Source organism: Kogia breviceps, chromosome 7, assembly GCF_026419965.1.
Source record: "Kogia breviceps isolate mKogBre1 chromosome 7, mKogBre1 haplotype 1, whole genome shotgun sequence".
In the NCBI taxonomy this organism is placed as follows: domain Eukaryota; kingdom Metazoa; phylum Chordata; class Mammalia; order Artiodactyla; family Physeteridae; genus Kogia; species Kogia breviceps.
In genome coordinates this window covers 67,567,513-67,591,305 of record NC_081316.1, presented here as the reverse complement: position 1 = coordinate 67,591,305, position 23,793 = coordinate 67,567,513, and the positions used below count along the sequence as shown (strand labels likewise).

Genomic DNA, 23,793 nt, shown 5'->3' with positions numbered 1-23,793 from the left:
TTTCGCAGGCGGCAGGTTCATAGTTCCCATAGTTTTTGGTGTCCTCTCCCAGTGGGTAAGGTTGGTTCAGAGGGTTGTGTAGGCTTCCTGGTGGAGTGGACTGCTGTCTGTGTTCTGGTAAATGAGGTTGGATCTTGTCTTTCAGGTGGGCAAGTTTGCTTCCGGTTGTTTGTTGTAGGGTGTCTGTGACCTTATTATGACTTTAGGCAGCCTCTCTGCTAATAGGTGGTGTTGTGTTCCTGTCTTGCTACTTGTTTGGCATAGGGTGTCCAGCACTGTAGCTTGCTGGTCGTTGAGTGGAGCTGTGTCTTAGCATTGAGATGGAGCTCTCTGGGAGAGCTTTTGCTGTTTGATATTATGTGGATCTGGGAGGTCTCTGGTGGACCAATGTCCTGAATTTGGCTCTCCCACCTCAGAAGCACAGGCCTGACACCAATCTGGAGCACAAAGATCCTGTCAACTATATGGCTCAGAAGAAAAGGGAGAAAAAAAGAAAGAAAGAAGGAAAAATATAAAATAACGTTATTAAAATAAATTTTTTAATTATTAAAAATTAAAAAGTCATAATAAAAAAAGAAAGAAAGAAAGAAAGAAGAGAGCTACCAAACCAAAACACAAATCCATTAATTATAACAAATGCTAAAAACTGTACCAAAAAAAAAAAGGGACAGACAGAACCCTAGGACAAATGGTAAAAGCAAAGCTCTACAGACAAAATCACACACACAACGATACACATACACACTCACAAAAAGAGAAAAAGGAAATATATATATTTTTTTTAAAAAAAAGAGGAAGAGAGCAACCATTAAAAAAAAAGAGGAAGACAGCAACCAAATCTATAAACAAATTTAACAATTATAATAAACTCTAAATACTAAACTAAGATAAACTTAAGACCAGAAACAAATTAGATTCAGAAAACAAACCCCAAGTCTCTGTTGTTCCCAAAGTCCACCGCCTCAATTTTGGGATGATTCATTGTTTATTCAGGTATTCAAGAGATGCAGGGTACATCAAGTTGATTATGGAGATATAATCCACTGCTCCTGAGGCTGTTGGGTGAAATTTCCTTTTCTCTTCTTTGTTTGCACAGCTCCTGGGGTTCAGCTTTGGATTTGGCCCTGTCTCTGCATGTAGGTCACCCGATGGTGTCTGTTCTTTTCTCAGACAGGATGGGGTTAAAGAAGCAGCTGATTGGGGCCTCTGGCTCACTCAGGCTGGGCGGAGAGAGGGGTATGGAATGCGGGCCCAGCCTGCGGCTGCAGAGGCCAGCATGACATTGCAACAGCCTGAGTTGTGTCATGTCTTCTCCTGGGGAAATTGTCCCTGGATCACAGGACCCCGGCAGTGGTGAGCTGAACAGGCTCTGGGAGGGGATGTGTGGATAGTGACCTGTGCTTGCACACAGGCTTCTTGGTGGCTGCTGCAGCAGCCTTAGCATTTCATGCCCATCTCTGGTGTCTGCTCTTATAGCTGTGGCCTCGGCCCATCTCTGGAGCTTGTTTAGGTGGTGCTCTGAATCCCCTCTCCTTGTGCACCCCGAAACAATGTTCTTTTGCCTCTTAGGCAGTTCCAGACATTTTACCAGACTCCCTCCCAGCTAGCTTTGGTGCACTAGACCCCTTCAGGCTGTGTTCACGCAGCCAACCCCAGTCCTCTCCCTGGGATCTGGCTTCCGAAGCCAGATCCTCAACTTCCAGACAGACCCCATCCACCCTGGTAGGTGAGCAGACAAGCTTCTCAGGCTGGTGAGTGCTGGTCGGTACTGATCCTCTCTGTGGGAATCTCTCTGCTTTGCCCTCTGCACCCTTATTGCTGCACTCTCCTCCGTGGCTCTGAAGCTTCCACCCCACCACCCCACCACCCCCACCCCCCATCTCCAACAGTGAAGGGGCCTCCTAGAGTGTGGAAAGTCTTCCTCCTTCACAGCTCCCTCCCAGAGGTGCAGGTCCTGTCCCTATCCTTTTGCCTCTGTTTTTTTTTTCTTGTTTCTTTTCTCCTACCCAGTTACATGGGGGAGTTTCTTGCCTTTGGGAAGTCTGAGGTCTTCTGCCAGCATTCAGTAGGTGTTCTGTAGGAGTTATTCCACATGTAGATGTATTTCTAATGTATTTGTGGGGAGAAAGTTGATCTCCACGTCTTACTCCTCCACCATCTTGAAGGTCTCTTCTCAGTAGATCTTTAAATTGCCTGTAACCTTGGATTAGGTATTTGTTTATTTTATTCTTTTATAGTTAATACTAACACAGTTTTTCAAGTGATTAATGTGATATGTGTATATTTTTAGTATTACATCTTAAATGTTCTGAAATGCCATGGGTTCAGAACATAAGTTAAGTATAAATGAATTAAAAGGAAATTTGGAATAAAGTACAATTGAATATTTCTAAAAATATGTTTATTTTTCTGAATTTCTTATATCTTAATTTTAATATTAGCGAGGAGAAATATGATCCGATGTGGTTATCAGAGCTATTTAATCTGTTATGTGGCTATGCAGATAAAACAGAAAAGTATCTATAAAACAAACCATATTTCCATTCCTATAAACAATATTTCAATATCAAGGAAGTATTCTGTTAGTTACAAAGGGAACTTCATAATAAAAAATAAATAAATAAAACATGTTCATCTTCCAAACACATAACAAAATTGCTTATATATTACTTTGATATTCCTCTTTCAGATTCTATCCCAGTAGCTCAAATATCCCATGTTTTTTTAGTGAGTTGCTTATAATTTATAGTTCCATACCCATGTGTAGTCATAAGCCTAGCAGATGAAGTCAAGATTTCTGTAATTAAAATGACTAGTGATTACATGTGTGGATTCTCTTTTTCATTCATAGGTTCAAATTCAAGGACTGACAGGGAATGTTCAGTTTGACCACTATGGACGTAGAGTCAATTACACAATGGATGTGTTTGAGCTAAAGAGCACAGGACCTAGAAAGGTGAGCCACACTTCAACATTTTTCTTAGTTTTCATTTGACAGTTTTAAAGCCTTATAGGTGAAAGGTAGCGGGATAGTCTGCATTTTTAAAAAATTGTGAATATGGTTGACCCTTGAACAACATGGGAACTAGGGGCTCTGACCCTCCACACAGTCAAAAATCCAGGTCTAAATTTTAGTGGGCCTTCCATATATGTGGTTTCTCCATAGCTGCAGTTCCACATCTGAGGATTCAACCAACCACATATCATATAGTACTGTAGTATTTACTATTCAAAGAATCGTGTAAAAGTGGACCTGAGCAGTTCAAACCTGTGTTGATTAAGGGTCAACTGCACTTACAAATAATACTTTCTTGATAATTCATGCTGAAATAAATTCTTCTGTCCTATGACTGATATTTAGTGGTGTACCAAAGCTGAAATGAACTAATTTACATGTTGTTTATATCTTTTATTCAAAAATAAAAACAATTTTTTTAAAGGCCTAGCAAAAAAATCCCACAGAACCCATAATGTACTCTTCAGGAAAGCACACAATATAGGTAAGAGACTTACTCACTTCCATGTAGTCATTTATGAAACTATTAGAGAGAGAACAAAGAAGACTACTTCTAAAGGGCATATTTAGAACAGGCTAAATGTTCCTGAAGTAAGCAAGTAAACATTCAAATGAGCAAAGAAAAGAGGAGATGGAAGATAATATTGTTAAGATTATTGTTAGGTTGAAGAGGGAGAAAAACACCTAAGAACATCAACTGAGGAGCCAGGGAGGTTGTTTAGGAAGATTCTGATGAAAGATTTTTGGATTTCAGAAGGTAACTCTGCTAGTCTTCTTATGATATGACTAAGCATAGTTTTCCCAATGTCCAAAAAGTACTTTATACAATGGAAAAATACAATTCTACCACAGCAATTGGCTATGAACATTTTATACTTAACATATATAATTTTTAACATTCTTTTCTCTAGCATTAGCTAGGATGCTCAAGGAAAGACATGCTCAACTTACCTTATCTAAAAACTCAATTTGTTTCAACACTTGGCTGTTTAAAAAAACTTTCCCAAATATACTTTCCTTTGTTAGTATAATAATGATAGTTACAATTTATGAAATGCCTGCTATGTCCCAATGACTGGACTTGGTGTAATTTAATCCTCACAATAAGCCTGTAACGGAGTACTATTATCTCCATTTTTCTAGTGAGAAAGTTACAGTGCAATAGGCTACGGTTACTTGTCTAAGGCCTACAAGTGAGAAAACAAAGATTTTTAATTCAGATATGTCTGACTCCAGAACCCTTCTACCCAGTACCTTGCCTGAGTAGTCTCTGTGCTAATGGAGTTTATTTTCTAGTAGCATAAAATATAGTAAGTTCCATACAACAGTTAAAGAGAAAGCGTGTGGAAAGTCTAAAGAGGAAGAGAACACTTCCAGCTGGAGGAAAACAAATCAAAGAAGGCTGCATGGGGGAGATTTAAAGTTAGTCATGAAGTTAGTTTAAATAGGTAGAAATGGTAGAGGCAAGAAACCGAGGACAGGCTGGAGGCAGGAAAATTAAAGTCATACATGGAAGATGGCAAAGGCTTTCCAAGCTGTGCTTTGCTCCAGTCTGTCATAACATGTGCTTCTGCATATGTGTGAGGAGAGATTTAGAGCTGCCATGCAAACCATCTCTAGCTTTTCTGCCTTTTAGTGGCATCTCCTTTAGTGCAGGCTGCCAGCTAATACAGGGTAGGCAGGAGCCTATCTGATCCAGATCAGGTAAGGGCAGGAGATGGAATGACAGCTTGAAAGCCAAGCTGTATGATGGGCTCTTTTAAGGGTACTACCTGAAGAAAGGGACTGACATGCTCCCAAGAAGAAATTTAGGAAGTTCCATGTAAACACCAATTTTACCCACCAATCTAGGAGGTTCCATGTAAACACCAATTTTACCCAATTTCAGCACACAGCCAGCAACAAGAAAGAAAGAAGCCCATTTTAAGCAAAGTCCCTCTGCTAGCTGTGGAGCAGACAGAATATTCCATAAGCCCTTAAAAATATTGGCTAACTGGTGACCAGCCTGCCACAAACCAGACTCTGCAAAATTAGCCATTTAAGTAGAACCTTTCTAAAATGCAAAAGACAATTCCATATTTCATAAAACAGTAAGTACAAAAAGTAAAATTATCTCTTTATAAAAGAAAGAATAATGGAAAAAGGAAGCTGGTGGTAACTAGTGGTAACATCAAGTGGGCTATTTACAGCACTGAATCTTTTCATGGCCTATTGAAACATGATGGTAACAAAAATTAAGGTTTTTAGAGGAGAAAGTTAAAGAATAAGTTGGAAAAGTGATGAACAGTACATCTTCACACTCAGCTGACATTTGTCTAAGACTCTTAAAAGAAATATGAAGTGTGAAATGGTGTAGACTCATCCATCTTTGTTTTTCTTGGGCACTCTGTCAGGAATATTAAACTTAAAAATGAACTACCATGAGAAACACTCTGCTGATGAGACTTGGCAATACGTCTGAAAAGCGAGCAACCATTCCTTTAAATTGAACACTTGCCAGTAAGAGAGCTATCTTTGAAAATAGATCAGAGAGTTAACCCATCAGTTTGTCTGACTTCCATAAGAGGGAAACTGAGTGAGAGTCTCATTAAGCAGAAGCCACAAAGCTCTTTCTGAAGTCTCAGCTCCTAAGTATGGTGGAATCTTCTTGCCATTCCAGTGATCTCTCAAGAATGCTCTAAAACCAGGCTTGCATGGTTTCAGGAATTCTTAATCATAAAAATTGTATTTATTGAGAGCAGGTTATACACCAGACAGAGTAAAGGGAAATTGATGTGCATTTAAATATTTAATCCTTACAGCAACCTGAAAGTAAGATGTATTTTTCTCATTTTATAGAAGAGAAAAGTAAGGCTCAGAAAAACTAAGTAACCTGCTCAGGGATGTTAAACTAGAAAGAGATGGAGCTGGGGTGGAGACTAAGGCTCATCTAGCTTCAAAGCTACTCTCTTAACTACTACAAAATATTATCAGTCCCAGGGCCCATAACTTTTCCCTTGAGGGTTGGTATGAGAATTAAACCATATCTTTCAGGAAAGGTCTGGTCAAATCAGCTCTCCTCGGAACCAACTTTGAGTAGAACAGAGGTTCTCATAGCCCCTCAATCTCTACACAATCCCTACATTGCAGGCAAAGTCCACCATAAATATGGAGGTATTTACTCATATATTATATTATGGTTATATTTGTGCACAATTCACCTTTAGGAATCCAAAGAAGACAAATATGTCTCTGACATTTCCTGCCAGTTTAGCAATTTAAATGCTTCTATATTTTTGCTTTAACATTACAAAACTATTTTTCACCGAATTTCTGTCTCTAGGAAAAAAGTGCCTCTTTCCCTGTCTAATTAAATGAGAACGGGCATAGGAAGTGTTCCTAGTAAATTGTAAAATGTTGTGAAAAATTAGAGAGAAAAACTCTATCTCATATGAAGTTCTAGGTACAAACTTTAATATTCCTTTCTTTAAGAAGTGACCCTTATATCAGTTCACCCTATACTGTCCTACTTCCCAAAAAGTCCATAGCCCACATAAGATCTATGCACAAACCATGGCTCCATATTACAAACGATGGTTTTCTTTTTTACCAGAATTTCAAGTAGACATAAGGCAAACAGATACATTTGGGTAAAATTTTGCCTATTATTTTAATTTGCCAGTACTTCTAAATCATTTATCTTTGGGTTGGGGGAGATAGTCATGAACACACAGGTTGATCTTAACTGCAAAATGTCAAGGTCTTGTTAACATCCGAAGACTCTCCAGAATGTGCCCCAGGTCTGTAGTTTTTCTGTTGTGGGAACTCATTAATAAAGAAAAATTGCTTTCCCAGAAAATGAGCTGCTGAGATCTGGAAGGTGGCTGCATCTTAATGGAGTACTAAACTGTGAAACCTATTTTTATGTTGTATAACTGTCATGTGGAAAGGAAAACTAACAGGAAGCAACTATGTTTTTTAAGTTATTTTTTAAGTACATGTAGGAATTGAAGAGAGGATAGGTCTCAAAGTCATACTTGTTTTGTTTTAATTAAATTTTTCACTGACTCATTAAATAAATGTTAGCTATAAATAAATTCATATGGGCAATTCAATGGGCAATTGAAAATAATTGCTGAATTGAATTGATTTATACTCATAATTTTGGATCAAACTAAGCAATATAGCAAACCATATTAATGAAAATTATTTTTTATGTATATTCTGTTATTGAATATTTGTGAATAATATAGTGTCTCTTTCTGATATGCTTAATGCTTACTTTATTTTAAAATGTTCACTCGAAGTGAGAGAGTGGCAGGGACATATACACACTACCAAATGTAAATTAGATAGCTAGTGGGAAGCTGCTGCATAGCACAGGGAGAGCACCTCTGTGCTTTGTGACCACCTAGAGGGGTGGGATAGGCAGGGTGGGAGGGAGGGTGATGCAAAAGGGAAGAGATATGGAAACATATGTATATGTATAACTGATTCACTTTGTTGTAAAGGAGAAACTAACACACTATTGTAAAACAGTTATACTCAAATAAAGATGTTAAAAATAAAATAAAATAAAATGTTCACAAATACTAACATGAGAGTTAAGAACTTGGAGGAAGCAAGAGAGACTTTCAAAACATATTGGGACACATAGTGATTACAAACCAGTGAGCAATTACATACATTTTATTGGAAATGTGAGTTTTATCAACTGCATCCAGAAATTCAAGAAAGAAGTTTGGCAAGCATTAAACAAAAACCCATTTTGGGAGTTTATGTAGCATAATAGCAAAGTATATGGACTTGTAATTGCACCTACCTTTACATTTGCTGTGTGTATAAACTTTAAGATACATATATTTTTTAAACAGCATTCATTACAGTGTCTGCCAGAGAGCAAGCAGGCAAGAAGTGGTAGCCATTAATATTACTTAGTGGTCTGCATGATAAAAAGAACCCTAAATTTCCTTTAGGATGCCATTTAGTTACTTTGTAAAGTGTTTAACTAATTACTTCATATATTTTATGGAAAGGAGTTTGTTCCACATCTAAAAGAGAAGTAATATAAGGATTTAAAGTGAGAAAATTAAAAAATTTCAAAAGTAGGGCTTCCCTGGTGGCGCAGTGGTTGAGAATCCGCCTGCCGATGCAGGAGACACGGGTTCGTGCCCTGGTCCGGGAAGATCCCACATGCCGCGGAGCAACTAAGCCTGTGAGCCATGGCCGCTAGGCCTGCGCGTCCGGAGCCTGTGCTCCGCAATGGGAGAGGCCACAGCAGTGAGAGGCCCGCATACCGCAAAAAAAAAAAAAAAAAAAAAAAAAAAAAAAAAAAAAAAAAAAAAATTTCAAAAGTAAAAATATTAAATAATCATTAATATTAACATCTGATGTATTTAGTATTTAAAGATGATGAGACTAGTGGCTAGGTTATGTGAAACCAGAAACTATTTCTATATTGCTTTAAAAACACACAAGTCTTTTTTCTTGAAAGCATCTTGTATGTGTACCTATGTAAATCTGACTATTCCCTTTACCATAAAACCCGTAACGTTATTGATAAAATCATGTAAATTAATTACAGAAGGTGCCAATCAATCTCACTACAAGAGGATCAATGCAAATGGTATTCCATCTGTATCCACCTTCTTTTTTCAACCCATCTATTCCCAATGTCTTGGCTACTCCATGATTGTAAATTGCAAAGTTGCCAAATGTATAACTAGGCAGTATCATTAGCATCAGGAAAACTGGCTCATTATCAATTAAGAAAACTTCCAAACACATTACTGTGTGCTTTATAAATTTGTTTTGTTTGCTTACTTATTAATACCTTTTATTAATACTGATAATTTTATCAGTGCTGCTCTGATAAGAACTAAAGAAAACTCTTCTAAAATGTGTTTTCAAGAATTTTCTGTATTTGGCAGGTTGGTTACTGGAATGATATGGATAAATTAGTCTTAATTCAAGATATGCCCACTCTTGGCAATGACACAGCAGCTATTGAGAACAGAACAGTCGTTGTAACCACTATTATGGTAAGTTTTGGTCTGTGCTTTATGATGTTCCATTTTTTCCACAGGCAATTTTATTTCCCCAGCTACAGTGAACAGGGAGGATGAAAGCTGCATCTTAGTGATGGTGGCATGGGTGTTCTGATCCACAAAAGTCTATCGAGGCTTTGAATAAGTTTGTCTTGAACTTTGAGTACATTTAGTACTTTTATTTGTATTATCTTTTGTTGCATTGTTTTTCTTGGAAAAATGCTCAGATGTTAAAAATTGAAGTTCTCTAGTTGGAAATGTATGAAATGTTAGGATTTCAAAGGACAAAAGAATAAACATGGGGCTTCCCTGGTGGCGCAGTGGTTGAGAGTCCACCCTGCCGATGCAGGGGACATGGGTTCGTGCCCCGGTCCGGGAAGATCCCACATGCCGCGGAGCCGCTAGGCCCGTGAGCCATGGGCACTGAGCCTGCTCGTCCAGAGCCTGTGCTCTGCAACGGGAGAGGCCACAACAGTGAGAGGCCCGCGTACTGCAAAACAAACAAACAAACAAACAAAAGAATAAACATGAAAAAGATCAACAACTAGTCACATAAAAATATCCAGTAGTAAACATCATATCATTGTTGTTATTATGTTTTTAAAACACCAATGTAATAATCGTTAATAGTGTTTAAGATTATAATTTTCAGGTAGTTTATTCATTTAATAATGATTTGCATTGTCTATTTATAATAGTGGAGGTATGAATGTGAAGATTTTAATGAGTATGTTTTACACAACTATGCTTCAGAAATAAATTTATTTTATATTTATTTTTAATGCATAAAGGGGTTTTTATACCGATTATTTTTCTCATTGACCTGTGACAAATACACAATAAAATGTATTGGAATTCTCCTAGGAATTAAGAAAAATGATATTCATTCAGTCACATCATAAAATGAAAAATACTCTAAATTTTAAGGCTGCTTTTTCAAAGAGATTCACGTGAACTTATCTTTTAAATAATATGATGCCTCATATTTTTCTCTTCTAAATTCAAACATGCTTTTTAGAGTCAATGCTAGTCAAAGGAGATCAACAATCGGTAACCTTTTCTATTTAATTTAAAGTTATATATCCTCAGCTCACTGTCTCATTAGGCAGAACATATTTTTAACTACTTTTGAAGCCCTTACTCTAAATAAAGTGGAAGTATTTTATGTAATTTAGTTTTTAGCTTGTGTAATTTAATTTTATGTTTTTAGTAATGTCAAGTTATTTCCAAAATTTTGACATGGAGGTCAAAGCATGAAAATGCCAGAGAAAAGCTTTCATAATGTTGCAGTTAATTTTATCAGTGTTGCATCACCAGCTAGAAACTTAATGTTAATCTGCCAAGTCTTAGTTGGAAGTTTATAATTTTAGAATGCAAACCAACCAACAGCAGTTTTTGTGTAAGAATGCAAAATATATATCTTCTAACTTAATTGTGTAATATTTGCATGGGACTTAAATATATATATATGTATGTATATATATAATATACATATATATATACATTCCTAAAAAAGACAGTAATGGAAAGTCATACTTCAGTTCAGTCCTCCTCTTTTCAGCCTCTGATGAAGAATCCTATTTTAAGGAATTGATCAAGAAAGAAATGAACTCCACGCTGTTCGACCATTCCTAACTAAATCTCAAGTCTTGTTCTCCTGTGTAGTAAATTTAACCTAATTTTTCATGTGGGATTCTTCTTGGATGACCAACTCTGGACTACCAGAAAAAAAAGCTTTTAAGTTCTGTGACTTTCCTGAGATACTAGAACAAAAGAAGAATTAATCCTCATCTTTTTCAAGAAAATAGATGTTGAAAAAGAGTCACTTAATTTTTATGTATCCATTCCCATATCTGGAAATGAGGTCATTGTACGTAAATGATGGAATGATAATACTTCTAATTCCAAGCGTAGATTTTCTAAAAGTAAATATCTGTGAATTTGCATCCTTTTCTGAATACACAGTTGTTTTCTTTAAAGATTTTTTGAAATTTTGTCTGTTATATGTGAAATAAAGTGTTTTAATGCACATTATAGATATAATGTAGAAAATCTCCTTTTTTCTGTTATTAAATGAGCCAGAGATATAATTCTTAAAACCAAAATATTGAATTATTTTTGCAAGCATGGCTATTTTTCAGGAAGCATGCTGTCAAAAAATAAGCACAAATTCCTGAAGAATCCAATTGTTTCCTAAATACATAACGACTATTCTGTAAAGTTATCTGTTCTTTGACAGTGATATCACCAATATTTTTGCAATCAAAATAGTGCAATACTAGTATCTGTCTTTTGTATAAAAATGTCATCTCCATATAAATAATGCCCCTGACCTTTGCAACTTCAATAATTCAAAAAAAAAAAAAAAAAGGCTAGAATCCTTCCTTGTATTTGCTTTTGTTGAAAATGGTATTCCAGGACCTATGACATGTCCATCATCTTATTCATTTTGAAAGAAATATTCTTCCTTATAAATGAATGAGATATTGGCACCAGTGTATAATAACCCCTCAAATTCAGTTGAAAACTTCCAACAGCAATGGAATTGGTTAGACATTAAATTATGTGCAAGACAGATATCTAGACACAAAAGAAGGCTGAGAGTGTTGTGGCACTGGAACTCACTCATTTTGATCGAAATTGATATGGCCTTGCTGTTCTCCCATTTGTTTTTCCTTTGTGTATATTGTTATTTACATGTTGATACACTGTAATAGTATATGGTATTGTTAAATAAAGTTGATTGAGAAATTCATTTATTCATTCATAAATATTTATTAAGCGTCTGCTATTTGCTAGGCACAGTTATAAGCCCTGAGATATGTTAACCAACAAAACAGAAAAAAATCCTGCACTCTCAATTGAACTTGCATACTAGTGAGAGAAAGCAGGCAAGAAACATAAATAAGTATAGTAGATACCATTCTTAAATAAAAAGGGTTTTTAGCTTTTTGAATTTCTGAAATCTATTTGTTTTATATCTACATGTGATCTTCATTTTAATGACTAATGTATTCTTCCTGAATATAGTCATACTGAATATAACTTAACTAAATCTAAATAAAAGTAAAATTGATGATATTATCACATGAGAATAATGACTACAAAGTTGAAAGGCCTAAAGTTTTAGATTCAGATGCTCATCATTTTTTCTCTTTAAGTCTTAGTGAATAAAAATTTCATAAAATTTGCAAAATTTATGACACTGTGACCATACTCATTTAACATTTTACATTCAAAATAAACAACCTAAGGAAGCCAAATCTGTGCCATGTGGTTTGGGTAAGTGCAGCAATTGAGGAAAACGCAGTTTGCAGTAGATGTTATAGTGGTGATTTCTTCTGTAATCTCACTACTTTCTTTGGCTGAACTCTCTGGAAAAGGAGAGATGATGCAGTTATATTTCAGCCAAGCCCATTTTCCCCCAAGTCTTTACCACTGAAGGTAAAAGAGGCTGATGATGCATTACTAAACTAAGAATGTATTTCTTGCCATCATAGGAACATAACAATCCTTTTGGAAATTTTTCCATAAAATGCAAATTTATTCACCGTAGACTCAGAATTACATTATAAACCTTAAAGCAATTTTACTTATACCATTTAGTCCTTCCAGGAATATTTTTTATACTTTTTATGAGTTGTTTGATATTTTATCTTCTCTATGTAGAATTTTGTAAATGCACTATACATAGATGCATGTGTGTATACAATATACACATGCATATTTATATACACATATATGTATACACCGATACAGAAAATACAGATATTTTTATTTTCTTCCTGTACCAGATATTAATCTTCCACATACATACACCTGCCTCCAAAGAGCTTATAACTCAATGTTTGTAAATAAGTTATTTTTAATAAGTTTAAAACTGTGCCACCATTAAATTTACTCATTTTTAATATATTGAATAATAACATTTTAATATTCACTTTTAAGAATTTTACACATGGGATAAATTATCTACATTAAGATCTTTGGAGAAAAACAAATATCCACATAGCAAATAACTTCTGTTGATGCTACTGATTTTATTATTTTAACTGTTTTCAAGTAGCAATTTTAATGATTATATTTGTGATATTTAGAAAATCTTAAAGCTTTTCTAATAAATATATATACATCAACAGTTTTACTTTTGCTAAATACAAACAAGAATTCCTCAATAGGAAAATAATACTTTATTGATTGAAAATCATCTTAATTCATTTACACAAACATTTTCATAAGCAAACCCTAATATAGTAGCTTTAAACAGAGATTGATTTCTTTCCTGAAATTGCAGAGCAAATGTAGAACACTATGCATTATGGAAATTTTGGTAATAAAGTCATAGTCACCAAGAAGTAATTCATTTCAAATAACTTCTGGCTCCATAAGGTTATGTATCAAAAATGGCCCACAAGTACCCCTTAATGATTGGCTATAACTCATTTTTTATTATATTGAGAAGACTTGGTATTTTCTTCACCTGTAGTAGCCCCCAAACTTTGTATTGAATCTCCTCAAGTATGCAGTGTTTGAAGGGCTACTGGTGGATAAATTATCAGATTCAGGATGGGGCAAATGAAGAGGTTGGGAAAGGTTGAGGATTTGCTGCTAATTTGGATTTGATGTGAAAGAAAAGGAAAATGAGACACACTCAAAGAAATTGAGCAACTATGAGAGGTTTCATGCAAGAAATGCCTAGCAATTCTCTCCCTTTGTTCTTCCATCTTCCTGAGTGTGATCATCTTATTTCTCTTAACTTCCATGCACCAATATCTGAATATCAACAATTATGCATGCCCTTGTTTGTGCAAAAAGCCTAGATAAATTTCTAATCAACATATTCAGTAAGCTGAAGGTTTCTTTAGCCTTTGTTGGTTCATTTGTCAGGAAAACAAAGACCTGATGGGCCCCTGATATCCAAAAAGGAAACTAAAAAAATGAAAACACTAAATAACTTTGTATTTATATATACATATACCTGTTTCAGAAGAGGTGACCTGGAACTTGTCAATATTTACTTTCCTTTTGAAGACCTGAATAAGAAGTTCTAATACAATTACTTTTCCATGATATTCTTATTTAGGAAGCAGTGATAGTCAAGGAGATCTTTATATTTATTGAATGCCTTATATTTATTGAGTACCAGACACCATGAAGAAATATGGAAAGTTTTTATCTACATTGTTTACTCAGGATTTCATATAGAGAATTTCATTCACTAAAAATATAGAAATTCATTTATTTAATCTTGTCACCTTGCTTGTTAAATCATATGAAATCTCAAATGGTTGCATATATTTTGACAGATGAACAATAGCTTCAAAAATGTCCAGATATTTAAAAATATAGATTCAGCTCTCACTCCTGCTAGTTCTGTGAAATTGAGCAATTTGTTGAACCTAAGCTTAAATTTTCCATCTGCAAAATGGGAAATGCCTACCTCAAAATGGCAGTGTGAAAAGTAAATAAAAGAGCACAATTAAAGAACAATTAAGAACTTAGAACTCTGTAACTGACACAGAGTAAGCACTAAATAAGTGCAGGCTAATATTATTTTTTACTACTATATTTTATTATTGTCCCCCACCACTCTCACTCCTTTACCTTTATTACAAAGAATTTAACCTTAATCACAAGAGGATGAAGGGGATATTTTATTTATTTGTGTACCCCTAGTTCCCAGCAAGCTGCCTGACACACAGTGGGTGTTTAACAAATGTTTAAGTAAATACTAAAAATGCAGCTTTGAATGAAGCAAATTGTTCACTATATAATATAGAGGGGATTTTGCAAATTAGATGATAACATTAGCTAGAGAAACTTCTGTACACAAGTTAATATGGTAGTATACATATTTGAGGGCTAAAATTCATGTGTTCAAATATTTCAGACACTTTAGAATTTATCAACCTTAGTACCAAATGTGAACCTTAGCAATATTCCTTTTGAAAACCTCTCATTTGTTATACTAACAGCCATTTCAATTAGAATGTTAAGCATTTTGCAAATGTGTGATTCTTGCTTTTTCATACATATTCTTCCATATTTTAATTAGCTATTTCAAGAAAAAATGAAAGGATTAGTTCATTTTAACTAGTAATATTCTATAGCATAGCTTAGAAATTAACAATGCATTGCAACAACTCACCGATTTTCATAACCAGATTCATAATTTGCAAAATGCTTCATATTTGGAGAATGTTTTCTGTAAGCTAACAAGTAATTTTCATCTATCTAAAGAGACAATTAGCTGCCTTTATTTTGTTGGTGGAGAAACTTTCTTTACCCAAGTCCCGTGTTAGAATATTCATCAAATTCAAGGAAGAAGTGAGAGACTTCTGGGTCACTTGGCCGTGTCTACCTAAGGCAGGATTTAAGAAAACAATACAAGGAGCAATGCTATACAATTTCCCACAATAGAGTTATTTAGGCATCTCTATGAGAGAATCATATATCATGTAATGTACAGTTTTATCAAGTTTTTAGAAATAGTTTCTACATTTACAAAGTACTTAAAAACAAAATCAGAATTAGTGTAGACTGCCATGTAATACAAAGTAAATTACCTTCTAATCCAGAGTTTTAAGAGCAAGTTCAACTTTCCCAACTACAGATTTCTGGGAGAAATGAAAAGATTCATATTAAAATTACTAAATGTCACAGTACAATTTTATAAAATATAAATCATTACTTCAATGACACTGTGGTCAAAAGTGGTCACTCCTGTCTGCAAATGATTAAAAACTCTGAAGTGTGACCGGGAGTTCTGTATGTACTGCATGTTTGCCAGGCCTATCTTTGAGTTGGTGGGATTAGGTTTTATTTATAAAATCAAGTGCTTTTTTGCTAACATGTATCTTTAGTTTCACAGACTTTAAATGGTTTGGTTTAGAGGTGTGTGTGTGTGTGTGTGTGTGTGTGTGTGTGTGTGTGTATGTGTACTGAAAACTGTTCAGTTATTATTAGTTAACAGTAATCTTTTTCATTTTATAAGGATTTTCACAATAATTCTTCATGCTATTTTGTCTTACTTGCTTCAGAAACTAAATGAGAATATTACTTGAAGTGTGTGATTGTCACAATTGGGGAAAAATTATTAGCTTCCATTGGAAACATATTTTATAATAGAATAAAAATTCATGAAACACAGCCCTAATTAAAGCCAAAATATAGGACAATTTTAGGAAAGCCAATTTAATGTAAATTAGCATATAAAATTTTTAAAACTACTAATTCATTTCTTCTTTGAACTTGCTAATAATGCCTGCTCTGAGAAAGACATATTGCTAAATGCTAAAGAACAAAGAAAAATGATACAGCTCTTTTCCTAAAGAAAGTCTCAGTTGAATGTGGCTAAATAAGATGCAGAATATGGAGAACTGTGACTCTGAATGAGTCTTTTATTACACGAAGCTGACTCCTAAATAGTCTTCAGGTCATGAGATACTTTGGAAATAGTAATTTCATTGCCATAGATGATAATTTATGCTTCTCTAGTCTATTATTAATGTATATTTTTCCTATCATAGTCACAGTCCTAGGTATGTAATAATCACTCAAGAGAAAATTATTTTAAAGATTTAATTTTTAGTATCCAATGTAAAGCAACTTAATATACTATTTAGCACATTTTAACATTCATCTGTTTTACTATCAATTTCTTGCCACACAAAATCAGTGTGTGTACCAATACTAAATATAATATTTTGTTAAATTCTGAAACTGAAAAATTGCATAAAATTTTTGAATGTTTTATAATTTCTCCCTTACAGTTCTACTTCTCTCATTATAGGAATCCCCATATGTTATGTACAAGAAAAATCATGAAATGTTTGAAGGAAATGACAAGTATGAAGGATACTGTGTAGATTTGGCATCTGAAATTGCAAAACATATTGGTATCAAGTATAAAATTGCCATTGTCCCTGATGGAAAATATGGAGCAAGAGATGCAGACACAAAAATCTGGAATGGGATGGTAGGGGAACTTGTTTATGGGGTAAGCAAATCAATCTATTGAAAATTTACTTACATAAACCTGAAGCTTTTTTTCACGTGGGCACATATCAATTTTTAAATGTATATTGTTGTCTTTTAAATTTGCAGTTACATTCAAAGAAGCATATATGATGTCAAATGTTTCTCTCATTAATAATGCAATTTCCAAACAATGGGAGAAACTAATACTTGATAACTTCAAAAAGATAAAAATTCAGAATACAATGTCCTATTTTATTAAAAAAACACTGACCAGTATCTGCCATGATTATTCTCTTAAGCCTGTTGCTGCTATACCATAGACATGTTATTTTGAGAACTATTTTGAGAGTTACTTATATCCCTGTTGATTGTATTTACTGATAAATATCTTTTAAGTTATTTGTGAAGCTATCAGTAAACTATTTTAACATATATTAAAGTATTCACCAATAATGTGAGGTTCTTACAACTCTGCTGAACACAATAAATTTAAACTTAATGCAACAACATCATTTTTTCCTACACAACAAAACACAAAAGCTAGAATTTATTCCATAGTGGGCTTCACATGAAAGCATGTCATGCTCTTCCCTTTGAGTTCATAAGATATTGAGTGTATATATTGAAAGCCAAGGGAAAATTCAATGTAGACATTCCTGCCTGAACCAGAACAAGAGCAGTCTCTTCAGGTTCCACTGCAAAGTGTTAAAATCAAGCCAACAGTTATCAAATTCTAGTAAAGGTATGATATTTCCAAAGTCCAGAAACCAAACCTAGAGCTCACAGTAAGCTCTATTCATCAAGTAACCAATAAGTCACATACACTTGAAATGTATTTTGAAATTTTCTATAAGCTAATTCAAATTTCACAAATTTTACCTTCAAAACACATCCTGTCTGATTAATTCTCACAAGACCCTTTAAAAATAAAGAATTACACAAGAGTCATCCTTCTCCAGGAAAGAATAAAGGTAGAACAAGTTAGAGCACAACTGAAATATACAGAGGGGCTCACTTTCTGAGCCGGAACTGCAATTCAATAGTTTTGTGATTCTGCATCCTGCTTTTCAGACCGTGAAGCAATGAACATTCTCCACACAGTCCAGTATGGTAGCTATAACCTCAGCAGCAAGAGGAAATTGTTTGACATTAAAGAGCAATTAGTTTTATATTCATTTGAAAGAACTGCTGACTAGTTAGGTGCCCTAAGTGAGGAAGACAAACTTCACAGTTTTAAAAAATCAAAAAGTACTTTATCACAGGGCTCATCAACAGTTTGATATTGAGTTTTAAGTCCCAAAGAAAAAGGATTCCTAAAGCATGTGTCTGTTGGTAATATTTTAAACTTTTAGACTTTAAATGTGAGCCTTAACCTAATTGTTAGAACTACACTAATTCATTTCCTTCAGAAGACACTATTGACTATTTGATCTCAAAAACTCATTCTTGGATTACCAATTAATTATGGACCAGATAACTAACCAGAGTTACTTTCTAAGACATTTGTTACATATCTCTCCTCTGGAGTCCTTACCAATATGGCAGCCCAGGATCACCCCTTGGCAAGGGTTCTGACCAGGTTTTATTGGGAGAATATTGTTTAAATAATGAAAACAGGTGATATGAAGAGAGTAACATAATTAACAACAACAACAAAAATTGTATCAGTAGTATTCATGTCACAGACACAGAAAGTCCCAAAGTCAGGCAGTTCTCAGAGAGAGAAGATAACATAATGGTTATTAGTGCTTATTCATTCATCAGCCAGTCTGCTAGGATTTAAATAACCTGATCTTTGCCACTTGAGCTGTCCAGATTTTTCCCAAAAGGAATCTTTTTCCATGTCTCATACACTTTCCACAGATTTGATATTTTCCATTCTGGTGTCTGCAAAGTCTTTACTTGTTTCTCAACTGCTTTTTTTTTCCTTTTTACTACTAATACTTACATGAAATCCCAGTTTGCAGGGCCCTAAATAAAACTCCATCCATATTCTTATACTCAACAAAGCCAGCAGACTTATTAATTTTGAATCCATTTTTTTTACTTTATTCTTTGCAGACTTTGTTACTGTAATTTTTAGGAATATATTATCTGTGAGACAGGCATATGTAATCTCAGCACACCACCAGGTGGTTACCCCAAAGCTCAAAACCTCCATGACACTCTCAGGTCCTTTCTGCCTGTCACACCTGCACACTGCAACAAGTTCATTATATGATCTTCTGTGGTACACTGCTCCAGGGCCTTCTTCTGGGACCCACTGTACTTGTGTGTGTGTATATTTTAACCCAAGGGATTGTTTTCTCAAAGCAAGTTCCATGGCCTGCCAACACCAGAATTACCTATGGTGTGTGTTAAAATGCTGGTTCATGAGCCTTACTCCAGAGGTCTTTGAGAATCCAAATATTATCAGGTTCTTACAGGAGATATTTCTCACAATTTTGGAAGTCACTGAGAGGTAATGGAACAAGGCAAACACAACATCTCTGAAGTTAGGAGAGAAAATTCAGATGTATCCTCTGTTCACTGGCCTCTTTCAAATCACAAATTTCAGAACTTCAAATGTGTCCTCATTGAACATTACTGTCACAATACCATCTAATGTTTGCTTTCCATTGCATCTAGTTTTATGTGTTGGAGACTCCTTTATTTCTCTTCATGCTCCTCTACTTTTAAGGCTCTTACTTTCATTAGTGGTAACTTGTATAAATAAAAAATTTCAGAAGATACTACATACAACAATGTAGTATGTGAAAGGTGGTATTTCAAATCAGTGAAAGAATGCATTATTCACTTATTCCCATTGGGAAAGCAGGACAATTTTGTAATACATTATCATGCAAAATGCTAGATAAATTATAGAGGGAGCATAGGTACTAGAATAAAATATATGATTGAGGTTAATCATGATATGAGAAGGATTTTTCTAAGCATGAAACCAATGGCTGAAAACACAAAAAGATAATTTTATACGGCTACAACAAAATTTTAAAATGTATATAATGCAATAAAGTACCATGAACTAAGTAATGTAAACAAAAAATTGATGACTGGGGGAATATTAAAAACATATATAAAAATAATATTTTTAATTTTTATTTTAAAACACATAAATTAGTAAGCAAAACAATGAATACCCCATATGGAAATGGGGCAGATTATGACAAGTAATATGTAAAAGGTGTAAAAGTGGTTATTTGTTTTACAAAAAAATATTCAAATCAATACAATGAGATTAGCAAATTGGTGAAGATAGATGAGAATAAAGATACACAGGGGGTATCCAAGGTTCAAAGTTGAAGGTGCTTTCCCACAGTGCTGGTGACAATAGATATTTGCATGATCTTTCTGGAGAAAAGTTGGGCAAAACATGTAATGAACATTAAAAAGACTGTTACCATTTAGACCAGCAATTCCTTTCTAGAAATTTATTTTAAATAATAAAGATACGTGTGAAGATTTGTCTTCAAAGGTGTTCACATCACCATTATTATAAATTGTGTAAAACTGGAAATAATATAAATACCCCCAAAATAACAAATTGAGTAAATTTTGATGCTTTAACATGATAAAATATTTGCAATCATTAAAACTTATTTTTACTATATATGTTGAAATAATGTTGAAATAACTCATCATATTCTCTTGAGAAAAGGAATTATAAAATATAGTGTTCTATATTATCCCATTTTAAAATAAGAAAAATAATATTCATAAAACAATGTCTAGTAGGGCATATATAAAGAAAAAAATAAGAGTAGGTGAAGGAAATGAAGATAAATTTTCCTTAATTTCTGGTTCTGTTTTTATATATTAATTTTTCTATATCTACTTCATATATCACTGTATAATGAAAATTATACAGATAGTAACAACTATGGGGAAATAACCTCTCAGCAATGATTCTCTGGCTTTTGTATTATCTGTGGGCATTTGTGATGTGAACTAAGTTTATTCCCACTTGAAATTGTATGCAGTTAATTCTCAGTCACCCAGTGGAAAACGTGACAGCCAGAGTAAATTCTCCATGCTAACCCTCCAGTTGCCTTTGTATCAAGCTGCTGGCCATTGTATCAGTCCAGGGGCCTGAGGAGATATGGAGTGAATGTAAGAGTGGCAGCCACTATGTAAGAACATATATGTCTGTGTTTCAGATTCCATTTTAATGCCAAATATTTTCCTTTTAAAATAAATAATCAAAAAACATTTTTAATTTGTAGATCTTGTAACAATTTACAGTTTTTTCACCACAATTTATTTCATTTGATTTTAGAGATGGCATGATTTAATAGAAGTACAGTCTCAAATTGCAGAGTTGCTATCATGTGTAAAATTTATTTGAGTCTCAGTTTCATCATCTATAAAACAATGATAAACTAAGATTGTTTATCTCTTTAAGAAGGTTAAGTGAAAAGCCATTCCAAATATTTAAATCAGCATAGACACATAATCCCTCATTAAATGCTTACTACTGTTTTATTAAGATTTGTTTAACAGATAATTGCAATAACACAATGAGGTAAACAGGAAAGAAAATGTTTTCATTTTAGAGATATGGAAAAAGGCTCAGAAAAATTACTCAGAATCACAAAATGAAAATGGAAGCTGGTGTCTTTTTAATAATAATATATGAGAATTGAATCCACTGTTTTCCAAAATCATTTTTAGAGATTGAAAGTAGAAATCAAAGTATGTGAATAGGAAGAAATAAATGCCAGTTTCCAGATTTGTGTGTATGCTGAGTCAAAAAATATTGTCAAACAATAGGTTTCTTTTATCTCACAAACACATACTTTATGATAGGTTTTCTCATAACTGGAAAAGAATAAAAAAGAAAAGACTGTTTGAAATTCACAATTCATAATATTAAGGAATGGCCAAGTAATGAATCAGTGGCAACATTCCAAATGAAACAGAAAAGACTGCAAAATAGCAGCAATTCTGGCTAAGAAATTCAGAAATTCAGCCATATGGAAAAACTGTCGAGTATCCTCCTCCGTGCCATCTCAGACCCTTAAAGACTAAGGCAGTTATTTGAATTCAAGTTATTTTTGCTTATGTCTATTCTTTTTCTCTTCCTCTCATCTAATTACTAGCATGAATAAAAATATTCTGTGCAATTAAAGTGATATAATATTTTATGAAAACAAATCTGTTCATCTTTGTATTTATCACTGGCCTTATTTATTGTTGGTATTCCCCCAAAAAATGTAGAACAAATACATAACTGGTTAACTTTGAATGGATCAATCCAGTACTACTTGCTTCATGAAATCTATTAACCTACATGTTTTCATGTGTCTTTTCTTTTATAGAAAGCAGAGATTGCTATTGCCCCTCTGACAATCACTTTGGTCCGAGAGGAGGTCATTGACTTCTCTAAGCCCTTCATGAGTTTGGGCATATCTATTATGATCAAAAAGCCTCAGAAATCTAAACCAGGAGTGTTTTCCTTCTTGGATCCTCTGGCCTATGAGATTTGGATGTGCATAGTCTTTGCCTACATTGGTGTCAGCGTGGTCTTGTTCCTAGTTAGTAGGTTTAGTCCATATGAATGGCACACAGAAGAGCCAGAAGATGGAAAGGAAGGACCCAGCGACCAGCCTCCCAATGAGTTTGGCATCTTTAACAGCCTCTGGTTTTCCCTGGGTGCTTTTATGCAGCAAGGATGTGACATTTCACCAAGGTTAGTTTCAAAACCCTTAAGTTCTTCACCAATTCCACAGTAATTCTAAATATTATGCATAACATCTCTCTATATGTTTTTTCCTGGAGGCAGAGCATTGCTTGAAACACAGAAAAACCTTGCAATCCCAAATTAATCTAAATATACTCATAACCGATTTTTCCAAATTGGCACAAAGTATGGATACATCATAAAGATTAATTTCCCAATGGAAAAGTAACATATGGAACCCATCAGAATGCTCAAAAATAACTTAGTATTAATATTTCTTTCAGTGATTACAGATGGAAACTAAATCTAAATTCTTAAGAATAGGAATTTATTTTCATGTTGTCTCCTTTTCAAAATCAAATGTTTTTGTTGTTTTGTTGTTCACTTTTGAAAATTAATTTTGAACTCGATTTACATCCCATGTAGCTTAATGGAGATTTCTACCATGGAGTTACCTAAAACCTGAGTTAATATAGTAGGTTCCAGATATACATTGTTCTAATAATCATAAACAAGCTAAGCAGTAGGCAAAGAGTCAGCAATGTAAATACTATATTTGTTTTCCTTATCGGTGGAGTCATGGCTCATATCCATAAGGATATGTTTCAGTTATGTTTGTCAAAAATGCAGCCAACCTCCTGTTGCAAGAAAAATACCGAATTTCTCTCAGAAAAATAGCTGAAAGCAGGAGAAGCTAAGAATTGAATTTAAATAGTGACTTATATTAGCACCACAAATATATGTATTTTTAAAGAAATACTTTCTCAAAAAGAGAAATTTTAGCTACAATGCAGTTTGCATGCCTTAAGAACCAGGAACACTATAAATGTGCTTAAATTCCAATAACATAGAAATTTGAATCAATAATCCTCAATTAATGAAATGAAAAGAAATCAAAGCAAATCAAGTAATAGTTTTATGGGTTTTAAAAACTTTGTTTTTTATACAGCAGGTTCTTATTAGTTATCTATTTTATACATATTAGTGTGTATATGTCAATCCCAATATCCCAATTCATCCTACCACCACCCCCACACCCAACATGGTTTCCCCCCTTGGTGTCCATATGTTTGTTCTCTACATCTGTGTCT

At 34.1% G+C, this 23,793-nt stretch overlaps 1 protein-coding gene across 7 annotated transcripts in view; it reads left to right on the top strand.

Moving 5' to 3' along the window:
* Positions 1-23,793, top strand: part of GRIA4 (glutamate ionotropic receptor AMPA type subunit 4) — a 526,465-nt gene that overhangs the window by 446,432 nt on the left and 56,240 nt on the right. For 6 of the 7 annotated variants that reach the window (XM_067038559.1, XM_067038560.1, XM_059068908.2 and 3 more), the window contains exons 9-12: positions 2,852-2,956; positions 8,926-9,036; positions 16,835-17,041; positions 22,341-22,711. In XM_067038559.1, coding sequence (XP_066894660.1) covers positions 2,852-2,956; positions 8,926-9,036; positions 16,835-17,041; positions 22,341-22,711 — 794 coding nt within the window. Of the gene's footprint in view, positions 1-2,851; positions 2,957-8,925; positions 9,037-10,603; positions 11,797-16,834; positions 17,042-22,340; positions 22,712-23,793 lie in introns of those variants that run through there. The other variant, XM_059068910.2, reaches the window with a different exon arrangement.